General features: G+C 30.3%; 1 protein-coding gene across 1 annotated transcript in view; it reads left to right on the top strand.

Moving 5' to 3' along the window:
* Positions 1-26: 26 nt before the first annotated feature.
* LOC136987722 (ATP synthase subunit d, mitochondrial-like) overlaps positions 27-15,161 on the top strand; it is a 34,064-nt gene continuing 18,929 nt past the window's right edge. The window contains exons 1-3 of the mRNA XM_067285489.1: positions 27-182; positions 9,047-9,143; positions 13,753-13,824. Of these exons, the coding sequence (XP_067141590.1) occupies positions 61-182; positions 9,047-9,143; positions 13,753-13,824 (291 nt within the window). The 5' untranslated portion in view covers positions 27-60. The remainder of the gene's footprint in view (positions 183-9,046; positions 9,144-13,752; positions 13,825-15,161) is intronic.

The following is a 15,161-nucleotide window of genomic DNA, read 5'->3' as shown; positions in this document are numbered from 1 at the left end:
TCTCGAGGCGGTGTACTCACGAGATTAAATTTTTATTACAATACTCGTATCGAGGACAAAATGGCTGCCAGGAGGATCGGTAGAAGTGCCATCGATTGGGCTGCTTTCGTAGAGAGAGTGCCGGAAAACCAAAAGTCCTTTTTTCAGGCTTTTAAAATACGTTCCGATGATTATATTCGTAGGTAAGGAAGGTGGTAAATGTAATAAAATTTTGAAATTGAAAAAATAAATAAATCGAGTCTCGCAGGTTTGCTCTTCGTTAGGTTAACTATTGGAAATATTCATTAAAAAATGAATAAATAAATAAGTTTCCTCATTTAACGGAAGTTTGCTGCTACCTATGTTATCTTTCATCCGGTTGCGCCTCTTGTTTTTTGGAATATTTTAATTAATAAATTGTTTATAATAATACACACTGGCTTAGACAATACATAGGTAAATTAACGGTACGGTGTCCTTTACTGTTCTGTCCTTTAGATTTTCTATGGAATATTGGCGCCCTCACGTGGCACCAATATTCAATTTGCCAAACCGTTGATTATTTAAATAGCTGGGATGGCTCTTTCTTAGAAACGAAAGTGTTTGTGTGTGTCCCATTACGAGAGAGCCCTCTGCGGGCTGGGAAGATCAACGAAACCGTTTTGTTCGTTTAGAGTCCCCGGAACTTAAATATAAATGACGGCAAACTATTTGCCGAAGTTTTGCGTGTTAAAAGTTACGTCTCCAGATCTAAGAATGTCGACGAAACAATAAGTCCTGCCGGCAGGGGCGGATCTATGTAGGGACTAATAGGGCTTAAGCACCAAGCCCACAAAAATTGAATTATCATCATAAATTTTTAATACTTTTTCATTAACAATGAGCACTTATTGTATAGTAAAAAATAGTTAATAAGTTAGGTTGATAAAAATGGGGCCCCATTCGACTTCAATAAACCCTAGGCCCCAAAAAACCTAGATCTGCCCCTGCGCGCTGGTGTAGATGAGTTGAAATTTTAAATATTTCACAGATAAACCTTGTATCTTTTAAAAAATTGTTTTAAAAATCGTCGAATTTTGCTAATGCTTCCACCAAATGAGTTTTTTCGTTAGTGAACGATATGTGGACCGGTGAAAAAACCCAGTTTAAAATCAAAACATTGGAAGCAAGTATTTATACCAATACAACTTTGATATAAATTATATGAATTTTTAAAACACAAACTTGATTTATTAAAAAAGACATTCATTGCTGTGAAGAGTATCAAAATTAAGATTATTTTTAAAAATATGATTGTTTAAAATGCTATGTATATGCTTATATTTTATAATAAATGTTATAAAGCTTTTTAGTTTTAGCGACATGCTTTTTTTTATTACGAAAATTTTTGATTTGTCTTGTATTTTCTCCAAACAAATATGGTCACTGTAATTATCAGTATCTTTTAAATCTAATAATTTGATTTGAAATGTATATGTTGTGTGAACAAATGCCTCAGTTTATCTTGGACAGTCCTGGAACAATGCAAGATTGCATTCTGATTAAAGTCTGCCTGGGATACTAAAAACTTTATTTTCATGAAAGATATTTTGGTTTTTTGTAGGAAAAAAATGTTATTGGGTAAACAATTTTTGAACTAGATCTTGTTGCAAAGACCAGAGTAAAACTAGATTCGCAGTCATACGAACCACTACGAAGGAACTAAATAGACAGTAATCTAAGTGAAGTTGTTTGTGTCATGCTACATGACAAGCTGTGTTAGAATATGCTTGTTTGAAAAAATTTCAAACACTAGTAGTGAGAAATTGGTCAAATGAACTAAAGTTTGGCAAAAGTTAAGGATATTTTCAACTTTTAATGAACTAGTTGAACAGTCACTGAAAGGCAATGAATCTGAAGTTTGTATCTACTTCATAGCAGTTCATATGCAAATGGGAACTTAACTTAGGATCCACAATTCTAAGTCCTGATTTATCAGTTTTTAAAATTGGTCATTAAACATACATGCATATATGTATCTGTTTCCTCTGGAATTTTCTTAATTTTTTCCAATCCTTTTGCCAAATGATTTCATTTGCCACTACATGTGACCTATGTTTGTAATTATTTCTATGTTAAGAATTTAATATTATAGGCTATGATTGCAGTAAGGTGCAATACATTTATCGGTTAATGTTACCTATTGTTCCAAAATGGCGGCTCATCTTTGATTCCAGCAAATAGAAGAAAGGAAATAGTGGGGACACGCATTCTAACCTAACCTTACCTATTCTGATAATTTTGTTGGTAATAATTATGGTCATTTATTAGAATAGGTTAGGTTAGGTTAGAACGTGCATCCCCACTATTTCCTTTCTTCTGTTTGCTGGAATCAGAGATGAGCCACCATTTTGGAACCATAGGTAACATTAACCCATTTATCTTTTTTCTTTATTATAATGTCCCAAGTTATTTGTACGGTAAAGTAAAAAAACAGACTATTTTTTGTGAATACAGTAGACTCCCCTATAACATGGTAGATACATTCTGTGTTATATAAATCTGTGTTGTACGAGTCACTTAAATACATGGGCCAATCAAATCACAGCCCGGCACTTGTGCAGTTTAGGGGCTATGGCTGTTTGAAAGGTTTTCTTCCATAAAATTAATCGATTCTAGACTAATTTGTCTCAACATTTCCAAATCACGTATAATTTTTTGGGAATAATTCAAATAAACTATGCTGTAAACAAAAAATTGTAGGATTACTTACTGAGTGTGCATCATTCGACGACGCCATTGCTTAAGCTTGTTTTTGCCATGGAGCGGCTTGTCGAACGGCAGGCGCGTTTCCTGATAAGTTATTTTTCTGCAAAAAATTTGCTGAACTTTGGAGACATTATTAATAAAAATATAATTTTTATGGCTGTTGAATAATAAATGTTTTTTAGCAGGCCCACTGCTCATTTAAACTCAACAGTTTGTGCAATGTCCGCTATTGGTCCAGATTCGACCAATCCTGTTGTGACATGAATCGGCGATATTTTACCGTGTTATACGAGTCTCTTTTAGTGTGTTATACGAATATGATCGCAATTTTTTCGCCATGTTATACAAATCCATCTTATATGAACCCATGTTATAGGGGGGGTCTACTGTATAATAAATAAGAACAACTTTATTTTATAATAATAGCAAGCATGCCCATAAGAGGCAATTTTGGCATTGTGGTGGCCATTTTTTTCTTAAAGCAGATGAAAGCATATTATAACATTAATTTGGCAATTTTGGAAAGAAGTAGAAATAGAGAACAAGGAATGGAGTCTATCAAATTTAGTTCCCTATTTTATATAAAGTTTTGCTCTAACGTGGTTGGAAAATTGGGGCCATCCCCTGTACGACATGACTTCTAGTTTCACTCTAACATGGTTTTGGAAATCCTCTGTACAAAATTTCACAATTTTCAAATGTAAACTTTGTTATTTGATAATTTTTTTTATTTAAGTAAGCAGGCATGTTGTCTCAGATTTGTCCATGGATTTTAGAAAATGAAATTTACAAATTATTTTGTGCTTTTTGTCAGGTTTACTTTAATGAAAACTGATAGTGCAATTTTTTTTCTTCCTTGTCCTAACTTTCCTTTCCTAACAACCAGGTGTCGTTGTCATTACTTTTAGACTTTAGCCTTTAAGACTGTCACCATGTCTTCTTTTTATAGATTAATCTTTGTATTTGGTAAAGTTTATTTAACCATAGGAACAAAATAAAGCAGTATTTTGGTATTCAAACACAAATTCTGGGAAAAAGTTGCTCAGTACTCAACTGAACAAATGCAACTCACTAGAACAAATTTTTGATTAATAACATATTTTTATTTTGTCATCCATAAAAAATTTGATAAAAATCAAAAAATTAAGATGTTACTGATATTTCTGATCAAGATCAAGAGAAAAGCTCAGATGAGGATACTTTCTATAAAGAAAATACCCTCATTTAATTAAAATTAATATTAATGTGTAATACAGTACTTTTCATTGTGATTGTTAATTAATTATTGATTAGAAATAAATTATTGATATCTTTAATAAACATATTTCTCTTAGTAATGAAAAATAGTATACTTTTGCTAACTTCTGGAATGCCCCTCCATGTTTTGCATTAGTCCTTTGTTTTGTATAACACAGATTTGCGTAACACAATACTTTTTTGAAATGTATCTGCTGTGTTATATGAAGATACCCCTGTATATATAAAATAGGGAACTAAATGTGACGACACTCCATCGATGTGTGTGTGTGTGTGAAAAGCATTGAAAATTTCTGTGAAATGCATTGAAGATGAATCATATGCAAGTTATAAAATAAAACTTTTAATTTACAATTGCGTGGATCAGTTGTAAAAGGAAGCATTGATAGTTTTTGCTGATTATGAGATATATATATATATATATAAAGAGGCTGTTAAAGCAAACAATAGCGAGGTTGCAGTCAAAGTTTTCAACATGCAAAAACTTCGGCCGCAACCCTATTAATGCTACACTCTGAGCCATAATTGTTCATTGTTGCTACATCTTGTAAAAGAGTATTTAGGTAAGTAAAGTGTTAATTGGTGGTTTGTAACACGCAATCAACATCTGTCATTGATAATGTCAGAAAGCTAGAAAATTGACAAACATCAGCTGGAATTGATCATGTAACTCATCTGACATCACGTTGAAACACCCAGCCTAACATCACGTTTTTTACATTTCAGGATCTGGCCACTTTAACTATGTATTTATGTAATTTGATGATTCTCTTTTTGTCAGTTTAAGTTGTTTGGAGCTGAAAGATCAAGTAAAATGGAAAAAAATTGAGAAACTTAATCAATATTATAGATTTAAATATTAATGAAGGTGAATTGTACTGTACAATGAATAGGTTGTCGTGAACTCGATTATAACTAATTGTAATTACTTTGTGAAAAAGTTACATAGAAAAGTTGTTGCAAATATTTATAGTTAATGATTGTTTAAATAAAATATTAAAAGTGTTATCTTACATTATGTCTGGTGTTGAAAATATTTTCTGTGAAAAAATCTTTAGTTTAATGTTATGCTGGACAAAGGAAAAAAATTGTCTTTTCATTGTCACAATTAAAAGCCGAAATTCAAGTAAAAATTAGTCTTAACTTGAAGTGTTTAGAATTTTGTGAAAAATGACAAGAAACTTTTAGAAATGGCAAGGTTCAAAAGAAATATAGATTTAAATAAATTTATGCATTCTTTTTTTTTTCATATTTGTCTAGGTATGTGGATATATTTTATAATAGTTTTTACTTTAAGTATTTTTTCTTATGATTTTGCATAAAATTATTTATTTCTAGGAATCAATTTCAAGTTGGGTGACATCTAGGTTGTGAAAATTATTGGCATTGTCAATACTGATAAATTATCAATAAAAATTCTTGAAATTACTGGTTTTTCACCAGTTTTTCTTCACTGGAAGGCACTGAGAGGGCACCTTTGTAGATACCATTTTTCGTTACAATACTCTTTTTACACAATATAATAGGTAATAATAATAATACATCAACATAAACCAAACAACAAATATAATACGTCAAAAGCTTACACTTAAGCACAAACTACTGCACAGGAACCACATTACAAATACGCACCTCAGATAGCCATAGAAAACAATGCACCACAACAAACCAGGCATCTCGTCTTTTACAAGCATTGCGCTATAATAATTAGTGATGGGATGATACCAAAATTTTTCTTCATTTTGTTTCTGATTCTGCTGTAAGCTTCCGATTCAGATTGTTTTGAATACTTTTTAAAGTTTTAGTTCAGGAAAATGAATGATTTACATTATGAGTATGGTACATTCATTAATTAATGAACATCAAATTTAAGAATGGAAAATGATTAGGAAATCCAGAATCAATCTTTTGAAAGAAGTCTGGAAATTCTCTATTTATATGTGGATATGCATGCTTTTATTGTGTACTACAAAATAAATTCATGTCATCTAGTGTTGCCATATTTGGGAATTGCTTCATTGGCTAAAGCAATGACCAGGGAGAGGGGAAAGTAAATGAGAAGATGCACTTCTTTTTTTTATGCTTCTTGCATTTGGCGTGCTTCGTAAATGCTTTAATTCTATTGTATTTAACATTAAATGAGGTTTGACAAATGATGCAACGAGTCAAACAGATATCATTATCATCTAAAGTTAAGCAAGTTTTGAATTTATTCACTTGAGCCAGTTTTTTTTTAAATGTACAATTGCATGATTTTTTTTGAGGAAAAGAAGAATCAAACAAATGCCCAGAATGACTCATTTTAAAAAATCAATTTCTAAAACTCAAAATGGTGTTAAACTTAGTGAGAACAATTATTTTTACTTTTAGTTGCATGAATCACATTTGAAAATTTAACATACTACAGCAGGATCTGTGAATCATAACAAAAACTTTCATAATTATAATGAGAAAGTTGTTTTATCTTTACAAAACACTTCTACCTGTATATAAACTGAAACTAATTTTGCTTGAACAATACCTTAAATCAGTGGTTTCCAACCTTTTTATACCTGTGCCCCCCTTTAAAAAAAATTGTTGCGCCCCCTTAATTTTTCTAACAATCTAATTTCATAAATACTCAAAGCGCGCTCGGCTCCAAACGCGAAAGCGAGATGTTCTCGTTCCAGCAAGAGTATGGATGGATGTTTTAGCATTTGTACCCGAAAAATTTGCGGCGAGGATTGTGGATTACGTATACCTATTTTGCTGATTCATTTTTTTGACACCTATTCGACTTTTTTGGTTTGTATTCGAAAATGGTATTTTGGAAACAGCTGCATGCCCCCCTTGCAACAGTCTTGTGCCTCCCTAGGGGGGCGCACCCCACAGGTTGGAAACCACTGCCTTAAATAGTTTTTTCCAGCAACACTTTAATTTATTTAACAAAAGTTTTTGACCCCTTTTAATATATCTGCATCAGGTTTAACAAGAAGATTTAAACTGTATTCTTTAACAGTTTGAATCTTAATAAGTACTCACTTTTTGAACCTTTGTATCTGGTACTTTTTTACTCTCCACAAAACAAACGTTTTCGGCCTCACTCGAGGTCTGCTTCAGGTTAAAAGAACAAAAGAAAACCAACTTCCCAATTATTTGAATTTTGTGGAGAGTAAAAAGATACTGAATACAAAGGTTCAAAAAGTTAGTACTTATTACATAAACTGGTATTCAGACTGGAAGATTTGGTAGTTTGAATCTTGTTAAACCTGACTCAGACTTATGAAAAGGGGTCAAAAACTTTTGTTTAAATAAATTAAAGTGTTGCTGGAAAAAAGTATTTAAGGTGTTGTTCAAGCATTTTATTATTATAAGTAAACATACCAAATATTAAAAATAATTTTGTTTATATTTTAAACTGTTTTGCTGACATTTAAATATTTTTATCGATTGCAGGTCTTGATTTGAAATTGCCAGTCAAGCTGACCCAATACCAACCAGGTGGCAACCTCAATGTCACCGTATCTTCCCTAAAATGGGGACAATTAGTACTGAACAAATGCAATCTCTCGTCACTCCGATTGTATGAAAATGAAAGAAACTGTGACACCATGACAGACATTACTTTGTGTATGGGGTCTGATGTACAGCCCGACCAACCCAGGAAGGCATTCCCCTTACATGATGGACTAGTTTACTGACTATTGGCAGGGGTAAAGGTGCATCGTGTGATAGGTCAGCATAGTTTAATTCCTCTACTCCTAAGGTATATCAACCAGATGCCAGCTGGCTCATGTTATACCTCACCCCTGTGAATGATTAGTAAAGTAGTCCAACGCCTAAGAGGAGTGCCTTCCTGGGTTGGTCAGATTGTACCCTCTGCTTTGTGGACAGGAAACTTTCCAATAAACTAATACTTAATTGTTAATATTGTAATTTAAAAACGTTTAATCTTCAACTGAAACCACTAATTAATTTTCTTATTAAATGTGGAAGAATCGGAAATCATGACACATGAATACTGAAAAATACTCAATTTTTTAATTTTAATTAAATGCCCCATCATTAATAATAATGATTATTAATTAATTTGATCTAGAAGTACTTTACATTAACTTGCACATTTCTTTTCCTTGTTTAAACAGATATGGCAATTTTGTATTTGTTGCTTATTTTTGAATATAGTATTCGTGTTAAAACAAAACACATTCTATCTTAGTTTATTTTGATATTGTGTATTTATTTTACTTGGAAGTTATTAATTTTGAACTACAATTCTAATATATTATATGTATGTAATTAAATGGTATATTAGCTATATATAATTAACTGTAGGTATCTGTCATACGAAACAGCATGTCTACGACATAGTTTCACTCTAATATGGTTTGAGAATTGGGAAATCCTCATTCAAAATGTCACAATTTTAAGTGCAAACACCATCATTCAAGTTTTTTTTATTCAAGCAAGTATGCGTGTCATATCATATGTGCCCTTAGTTTTAGAATATTGAACTTTTTCATGTTGTTTCATGCCATTCATCTGGTTTTCTTTAATGACAACTCGATAGTGTAATTTTTCTTCTTCGTCGTCCTGGTTTCTTATTCTAGCTTTCCTATAAACCAGGTGCCACCGACATTGGTGATAGTGTTCTAAATGAACCTGAAATAACGTTGCTGCGTTTTGTTTTTATAGATTAAATTAAAAGTTACTATATAAAAAGAATTAAATGTTTAAAGGTCTCTTAGACAAATGCGAGCAAATGAAAATATCAGATTTGAGGAAAGAAAATTAGAGAAAAATCAAGATATTGCTGATACTTCGAATTAAGCTTAACAGGAAATTTAATCTCATTTTTGAATTTGTATACATTAAAATCAAATATTAGTTAAAAATTATAGTTCAAAAATATATCAAAACATTAAATTTAAGAAAATTTGATATTTTAAATATTGAAAATTTTATATTAATAATTTTTCTATAAATTTTTATATAAATAAATTTTCTATAAATATATTTAAAATTGCATTTTTGCTTTAATCAATTTTATGAGATTATAAAAAAAATGTTTTTTATCTTTTAGAGTTAATTCGTATCCGGAAAATCCTCCGGCTATAGATTGGGAATTTTATCGTAAAAGAATAATAATGCCAGGGATTGTTAATGAGTTTGAAAAAGCGGTAAGCCTGCATTTCCCATATATGTTTAATAAAGGATTTATTAAATATTTTAAGATGATGCAAAAGTTATTGGAAGAATATAATGAAATTTGTATTTAATTATCGATTTAATTATTTTTCCCTAATAACAAACATTACATTATAAAATGTTTGTTATTAGGGAAAAATTTTAATAATAATTTATGACTTAAATTTAAAACATATTTTTAATATTCTATTTTATTGTATGTCTTAAGTCATATTTTTACATTCAAAGGTTATAGTTTAGTTCTGGTATTAAAATATTTGAAAAAATATCAAATAATATAAAATGGATTGACTTGTGTCCAAAAAATAAGCATAACCATTAATTTGGCCCGTGTCCTAGAAACTATTGATTAGAACAACGTAAAACGTAATATTCAAGCAGAACATTGTATTCTTTATATTGAAACAGTTAAAAAGTAAAAATTTAATCTAAGTCAAACTAAAAACAAGAACAAGTAGGAAACGTTGTTGTAAATCTTTTTGTACAGAAAATGATTAATTTGGTATTTGCATGCTAGTTATAAATCATACATGCTGCACAGCAATTGCTTATGCTAGTTGTAATGTTGTTTGTTAGCTCTGTTGGGAGTAAAATCCATTCTTGAACAAGATCATTTTGAAGCTTCTAGATTGCTCTTGGTGGAGCCTGGCAGGATATAATATCTTTCTAGAGCATCCCATGTGTGTTCTATGGGATTTAGGTCTGGAGATCTTGCTGATCTTTCCATGCAATGGATATCTTTACTGTCAAGAAAGCCATTGATGAGTACTGTCCTTTATGCATAGACATTATCATCCATGAAAGTGAAATCTGTGGTCACAGCATCCAGGAAAAGTCTCACATATGTCTATACTTTTTCAGTAATGGCACACTCTTGCAGAAATTAACCCCGACTGACGTGTGCCAAGTAGTAAAGCGCAATACTCAAAATTAAAGGAGAAAATTGAGGTTGAAAATTGCAAATCACTTAAAACCTTTAGAATTTCTTCCATTTGTTTGTGTAGCCAGTAGCTTGTTAGGGGTGCACTGGTTTCATAATCAGTGATATCAATGTATTTTTTTTTTTTTTTTATATATACAAAATTATAATTTTTAATTCTTGATATTTTTAAATTTATAATATTGTCAGAGAGAAAAACTGATTTATTTTTAGAAAACTACAAATGCACAATAAACAGGATAATAAAACAATAAAATCCATCTGTTTCAAGTAACAAGTCAACGTCAAAAGCAATTAACAAATGCTACCTAACAATATTTATTGAATATTTAAAAACAAATCATTTTCTGTATTCACATGTACAGTACAGTACTTAATTACTCTGGCAATGAAGTCATTGTTTAACTGAAACTTGTGTATAATTGCATCTTTCTTTGCTAAAAAATTAAAAAATGGCTTTGATATCTTGAGCTAACATTGATAGCAAAGAAATTTGTTCTGCAGAAGAATCACTGCACGACAATATTACGAAATTTACATATTGTGAAAGCAATTTTCAAAATCAAGACCTAATTGCAGCCAAGGGTTCTTCAACAATTACAGAAGTTGTGAAGGTGATAGAAAAAAAAAAAGTCAAGCGCTTTGATATTTTCCAATGTATGGATGTAAATACAGTATGAATGATTCTCCTCCAAATTAGTTGATGATGGAGGAGTGTTATTAAACATTAATCAAGTTTGTTTTTCCAGCGACATATGTAAATCTTTTTAGTGTAAAAATTACATTTATTCAATGTGCACACTGCAGAAATTGCTTCTATGACAATTATCATCCACAAAATGGTGCTCCCAGAAAGTAAACAGATTGAATAATGTTAATAAAAATGTCTTTTTTGGCCTATTGAAGGCCAAATGATTATGATAATTTTGTTTAAATCTAAACCTTTTCTCAAATAAATGTTAGTACAAGTTCCTTATGTACTGTACTTAATCAAAAATAACTTTTAAATAAATATAATAAATTTTAAAATACCGAGAATAAATAAAAAATTATAGTTTTGTATATATATATATAAAAAAAATACATACCACCAAGATTCAAAACACAAACATCATGATTAAGAAACTGCCATGCCTCAAGCCATTAGCCACTATACAAGTGACAGAAATTCTAAATGTTTTAAGTGATTTGCAATTTTCAAGCACAATTTTCTTCTTTAATTTTGAATATTGTGCCTTACCGCTTGGCACATATCTGTTGTTGGGGATGCACTATAACCTCACCAAGTTTGATCAAAATTGGTGACCTGACATCATGCCGATCCCTCGTGAGCTCAACTGTACCTGGACTTGTCAGTGTACAGAACAATTACCTCATTAAAGTCCAATGTGGATGTTCTTGACGTCATCTTAAATAAGTCATGTGCGTAGGGGTCAATAGAACTGAATATACTGGATGTCTGGTAAAAAGACAGTTTGCCTGAAGCTTTCAGTAAACAGTTTGTCCTGTTGTGAAATTCTAACTACTTTGCAAAGAGTTGCCTGTGGATGTCCATTTCCTGGTTGTTGAAATCTGACTCAAAGCCTAGATGTGATATTCTGCAGCATATGAGTCCTAGACACATCTGTCTATGACTAGCCTTGTTCTTGCCTTCTAATAATTCTTTCTTTCATAAAATTATTTATATGTCATTATCACTGTCAGCATCATACAATAAAACAGCAACAAAGTAATCTTAATGGTTAAACAGCAATAGAAACAATGCCATGTTATTACTGTATTTATGGAGCCAACATATTTTGCATATATTTATGTATAGTGGAAAATTTGATTACATCCTGGGTATTTTTATTGTCTGAAAATGTTTTCATAAATTTTCTACTCTATTTTTTGCTCTGTCTATGGATTGGATGATTATGCTTATTTTTTGGACAAGTTTCTGAAGATGAAGAGTGAAGTATTAGAGAATAGGGATTAAGCTCATCCTAATGCCAAGTATATGAACCATTCTAAAAAATGAATAATATATATATATTTTGTATCTTAGAAAATAACTCTTCATCTTAAAAATAAATGAACTTTATATAAAATAAAAAACAAAGTTAAAAATGAGAAAAACAGCTTATCTTAAATGAAACCATAAAAAACTACTAACTAATTTAATGTATATTTTCACATGTTAAGGGTGGATTTACACACAACAGTGACGTGCCGGCACAGTGACTGTTTGGTGCATAAGCATAAATAAATATCACACATAGCCAATCAGAGTTTCATCTACGACACGTGATCTGTATTCTGTCAATCATACAAGTGTCGCACGTGAAACTCTGATTGGCTATGTGTGATATTTATCGATGCTTACTGCACTGTGCCGGCACGTCACTGTTGCGTGTAAATCGACATTAATACTAATTAATGCCATATTTTTCTAATTGATTTTTGAATTTTAATCCTGTTAAAAAATATCAAAATTTTTACCATTTGATGGTTTTAGTTTTTTCCAATCTATAATAATTTCTTTCTTCATAAATAGCAAATGTCAAATAGGAACAAGTTTATGTTAAACAGTGTTAACAGAATATATAGTAAAAAAGAAATTGATGTAATTTGGAAAGGCTAAAATTATTCAGATAATGTAAGATCTAATCAAATACTTTGGATAGAGAGGAAATTTTGCACCAGAGCCCTTAAAATCAAAAATGTTTATTAAAACTTAGTTATTTGCTTATACTTTGTACACATCATAAAGACAAAAAATTACAATTATTAAATTTACAAAAATAGAAAATTAAAAAAAAGTATTTTAACCTGATTAGGGAGGGAGAAAAAATCTGACAGAAGAAAAAAAACTTAATTGGCATTCAAGATTTCTTAAACCGATTAGCATAGCTAAAAACTGATTAAAACTTCACTGTACCCACACAGTGAAGCATTTTACATATTTTATTTTAGCCAGTTTTTGTTTTATTTGTCAATTTTTCTATATTTTAGCAAGTTCTACATTTTCAGTTTTACAGTTTTATTTGTTCTACCCCTATATTTTTTAAATACTTAGTTATTCCTGTGGTCATCGTTAGACATTATTCCAGTTTTACCATTATTATACATTAAGGACTGATGGGGTGTAAATGGCTCGAAATGCATTTCCTTTCATGGAAAATAGAAAACAAAGCCTTCTTTTTCCATTAAAAAAAGTGTTTCTGTATGATATGTTTTCTATAGCAATTTTGTGCTTAATTCTAAAGAACATAAGATAGAACAAGAAGTAATCGAGTACTAGAAATAAATTAGTTGGACCCATGGATATGAGTTTTAAACCTTTGCACAAATTAAGATATTAATACTAAGGTTTGTATTTAAAGATTTAATAACATTTGTGTAATTTTTTATAAGATTGTCAAAAACTGTGTTACTAAGAAATGGAGGTTTAAAATATTGAATTGGTAACACAGGAATTTCAGTGGGTCAAAATTTAAGTCATTAGAAAAGTATAGTTATAATTAATCTTAGGATTGGAAAATCTTATATACGTTAAATTAATAAGTTGTTTTTTTTTATAGTTGTGTTAATGCTAAGCTATATTTTTTGTTTTTTATTATGTTTTTTAAGCATTTATTTCATAATTTTTTTTTTTTTAGTATAATAGTCTGAAAGTTCCATATCCCACTGAAAAAACAATACCTGAAATTGATGCACAAGAAAAAGCATCTGTAAGTTAAAGATTTTTCATATTCTCAATTTTGAAATATAGTTTGTAATCATGGATATTGTTATCAGTCACCTAATGTTATCAGAGTTAGCATGTTCCAAAACATATAAAATAAAATACACTTATGAAATTTTGCTTAATATTATTAGAATTTCAGTTGTTATTGTCATCATTACCTCTAGATAAAAAGGCATTTTAAAGTTTTTATCCTTCTAGCCTCAGTATAGCTGATTATGCTCAATTAGTCTTAACTAATGTTTTAAATGTTAATTGTTTTAATTGTTAAATATTTGTGTTACAATAGTATAAATTGCTGGCATTTCATAGAGTTAAGAAGTATATAAGAAATACCTTCATTTATGTGTTAGCTGTTGTTGAAGACAATACTGTAAAAAAAGAAAATACACAACAACATTGTGTGAATTACTGCTAATTAATAACAATAATTATGTTTACTAAGGGTACGTTCGTTAAGTCAAACGAGTTAAACGAGAATGACGTCATCGTTATTCTTGTTTCGTTAGACTTTTCGAACGATTCGTTATAACTAAATGGCTGTTTCTAAAATCAAAGATACGAATGTTGCTATTGCAGCCTTATCCAAAATATTTTTCTTAGGTTGCTTCAGACGGACAGTTATTTCAATCATTTCACCTTTTAATTCACAATTTAAACACTCGAATAGATCTAGAAACATCGATATCGTCGGGCGCCATTTTCTTAACGAAGGCCTAACTCTTTCCTTTGTGAGCTTCGTTAGAGTTTCATTCGATACGTCATCACCGCGGAGCATGCGCACTGAGCGACACTACTACTTTTCGAACGATTCGTTACTAACGCGTTTAACTCTAAGTGTACCCTAAGTGTTGAAGTTATACAATTTTTTAATTGTTTTAGTATGTCCTTAATGTCAAGAAAAAATGGAATTTCCATTAATTGCCATCTTATTTACTTACAACTGTTAACATTATGTTAGTTTTTATTGTTAATGTAGGCAAGTCCCAAAGTGATTACAGCAGACAGATTCTATTGTATCACTAAATTCTTTTTTTTTATGAAAATAATTGATGATATATGAACTGTTTATTTTGAAAGTGGCTTAAGTCCCATTTTGAGAGTTGCAAACGGATATGGAGTATATTATGCAGTAAAATTTTACGAGATAAGAGCTTTATATTTTATTATTAATGTAGTATTGCTTGATTAACTCAGATAATGATTTTTTAAATAATAATAATTTCATTGAATATATAATTTTAATATAATATATCAACTCAAACAAGCATCATGTATCCTGGAACATTTAAAAAATCTTAGGAATGAAAAGCACATTATAGC

The sequence above is a fragment of the Centruroides vittatus genome, unplaced genomic scaffold (assembly GCF_030686945.1).
Source record: "Centruroides vittatus isolate TY-2023 unplaced genomic scaffold, ASM3068694v2 scaffold_2569, whole genome shotgun sequence".
Lineage (NCBI taxonomy): Eukaryota > Metazoa > Arthropoda > Arachnida > Scorpiones > Buthidae > Centruroides > Centruroides vittatus.
The sequence above is the reverse complement of the archived record's forward strand: the minus strand, read 5'-3'. Positions and strand labels throughout refer to the sequence as shown.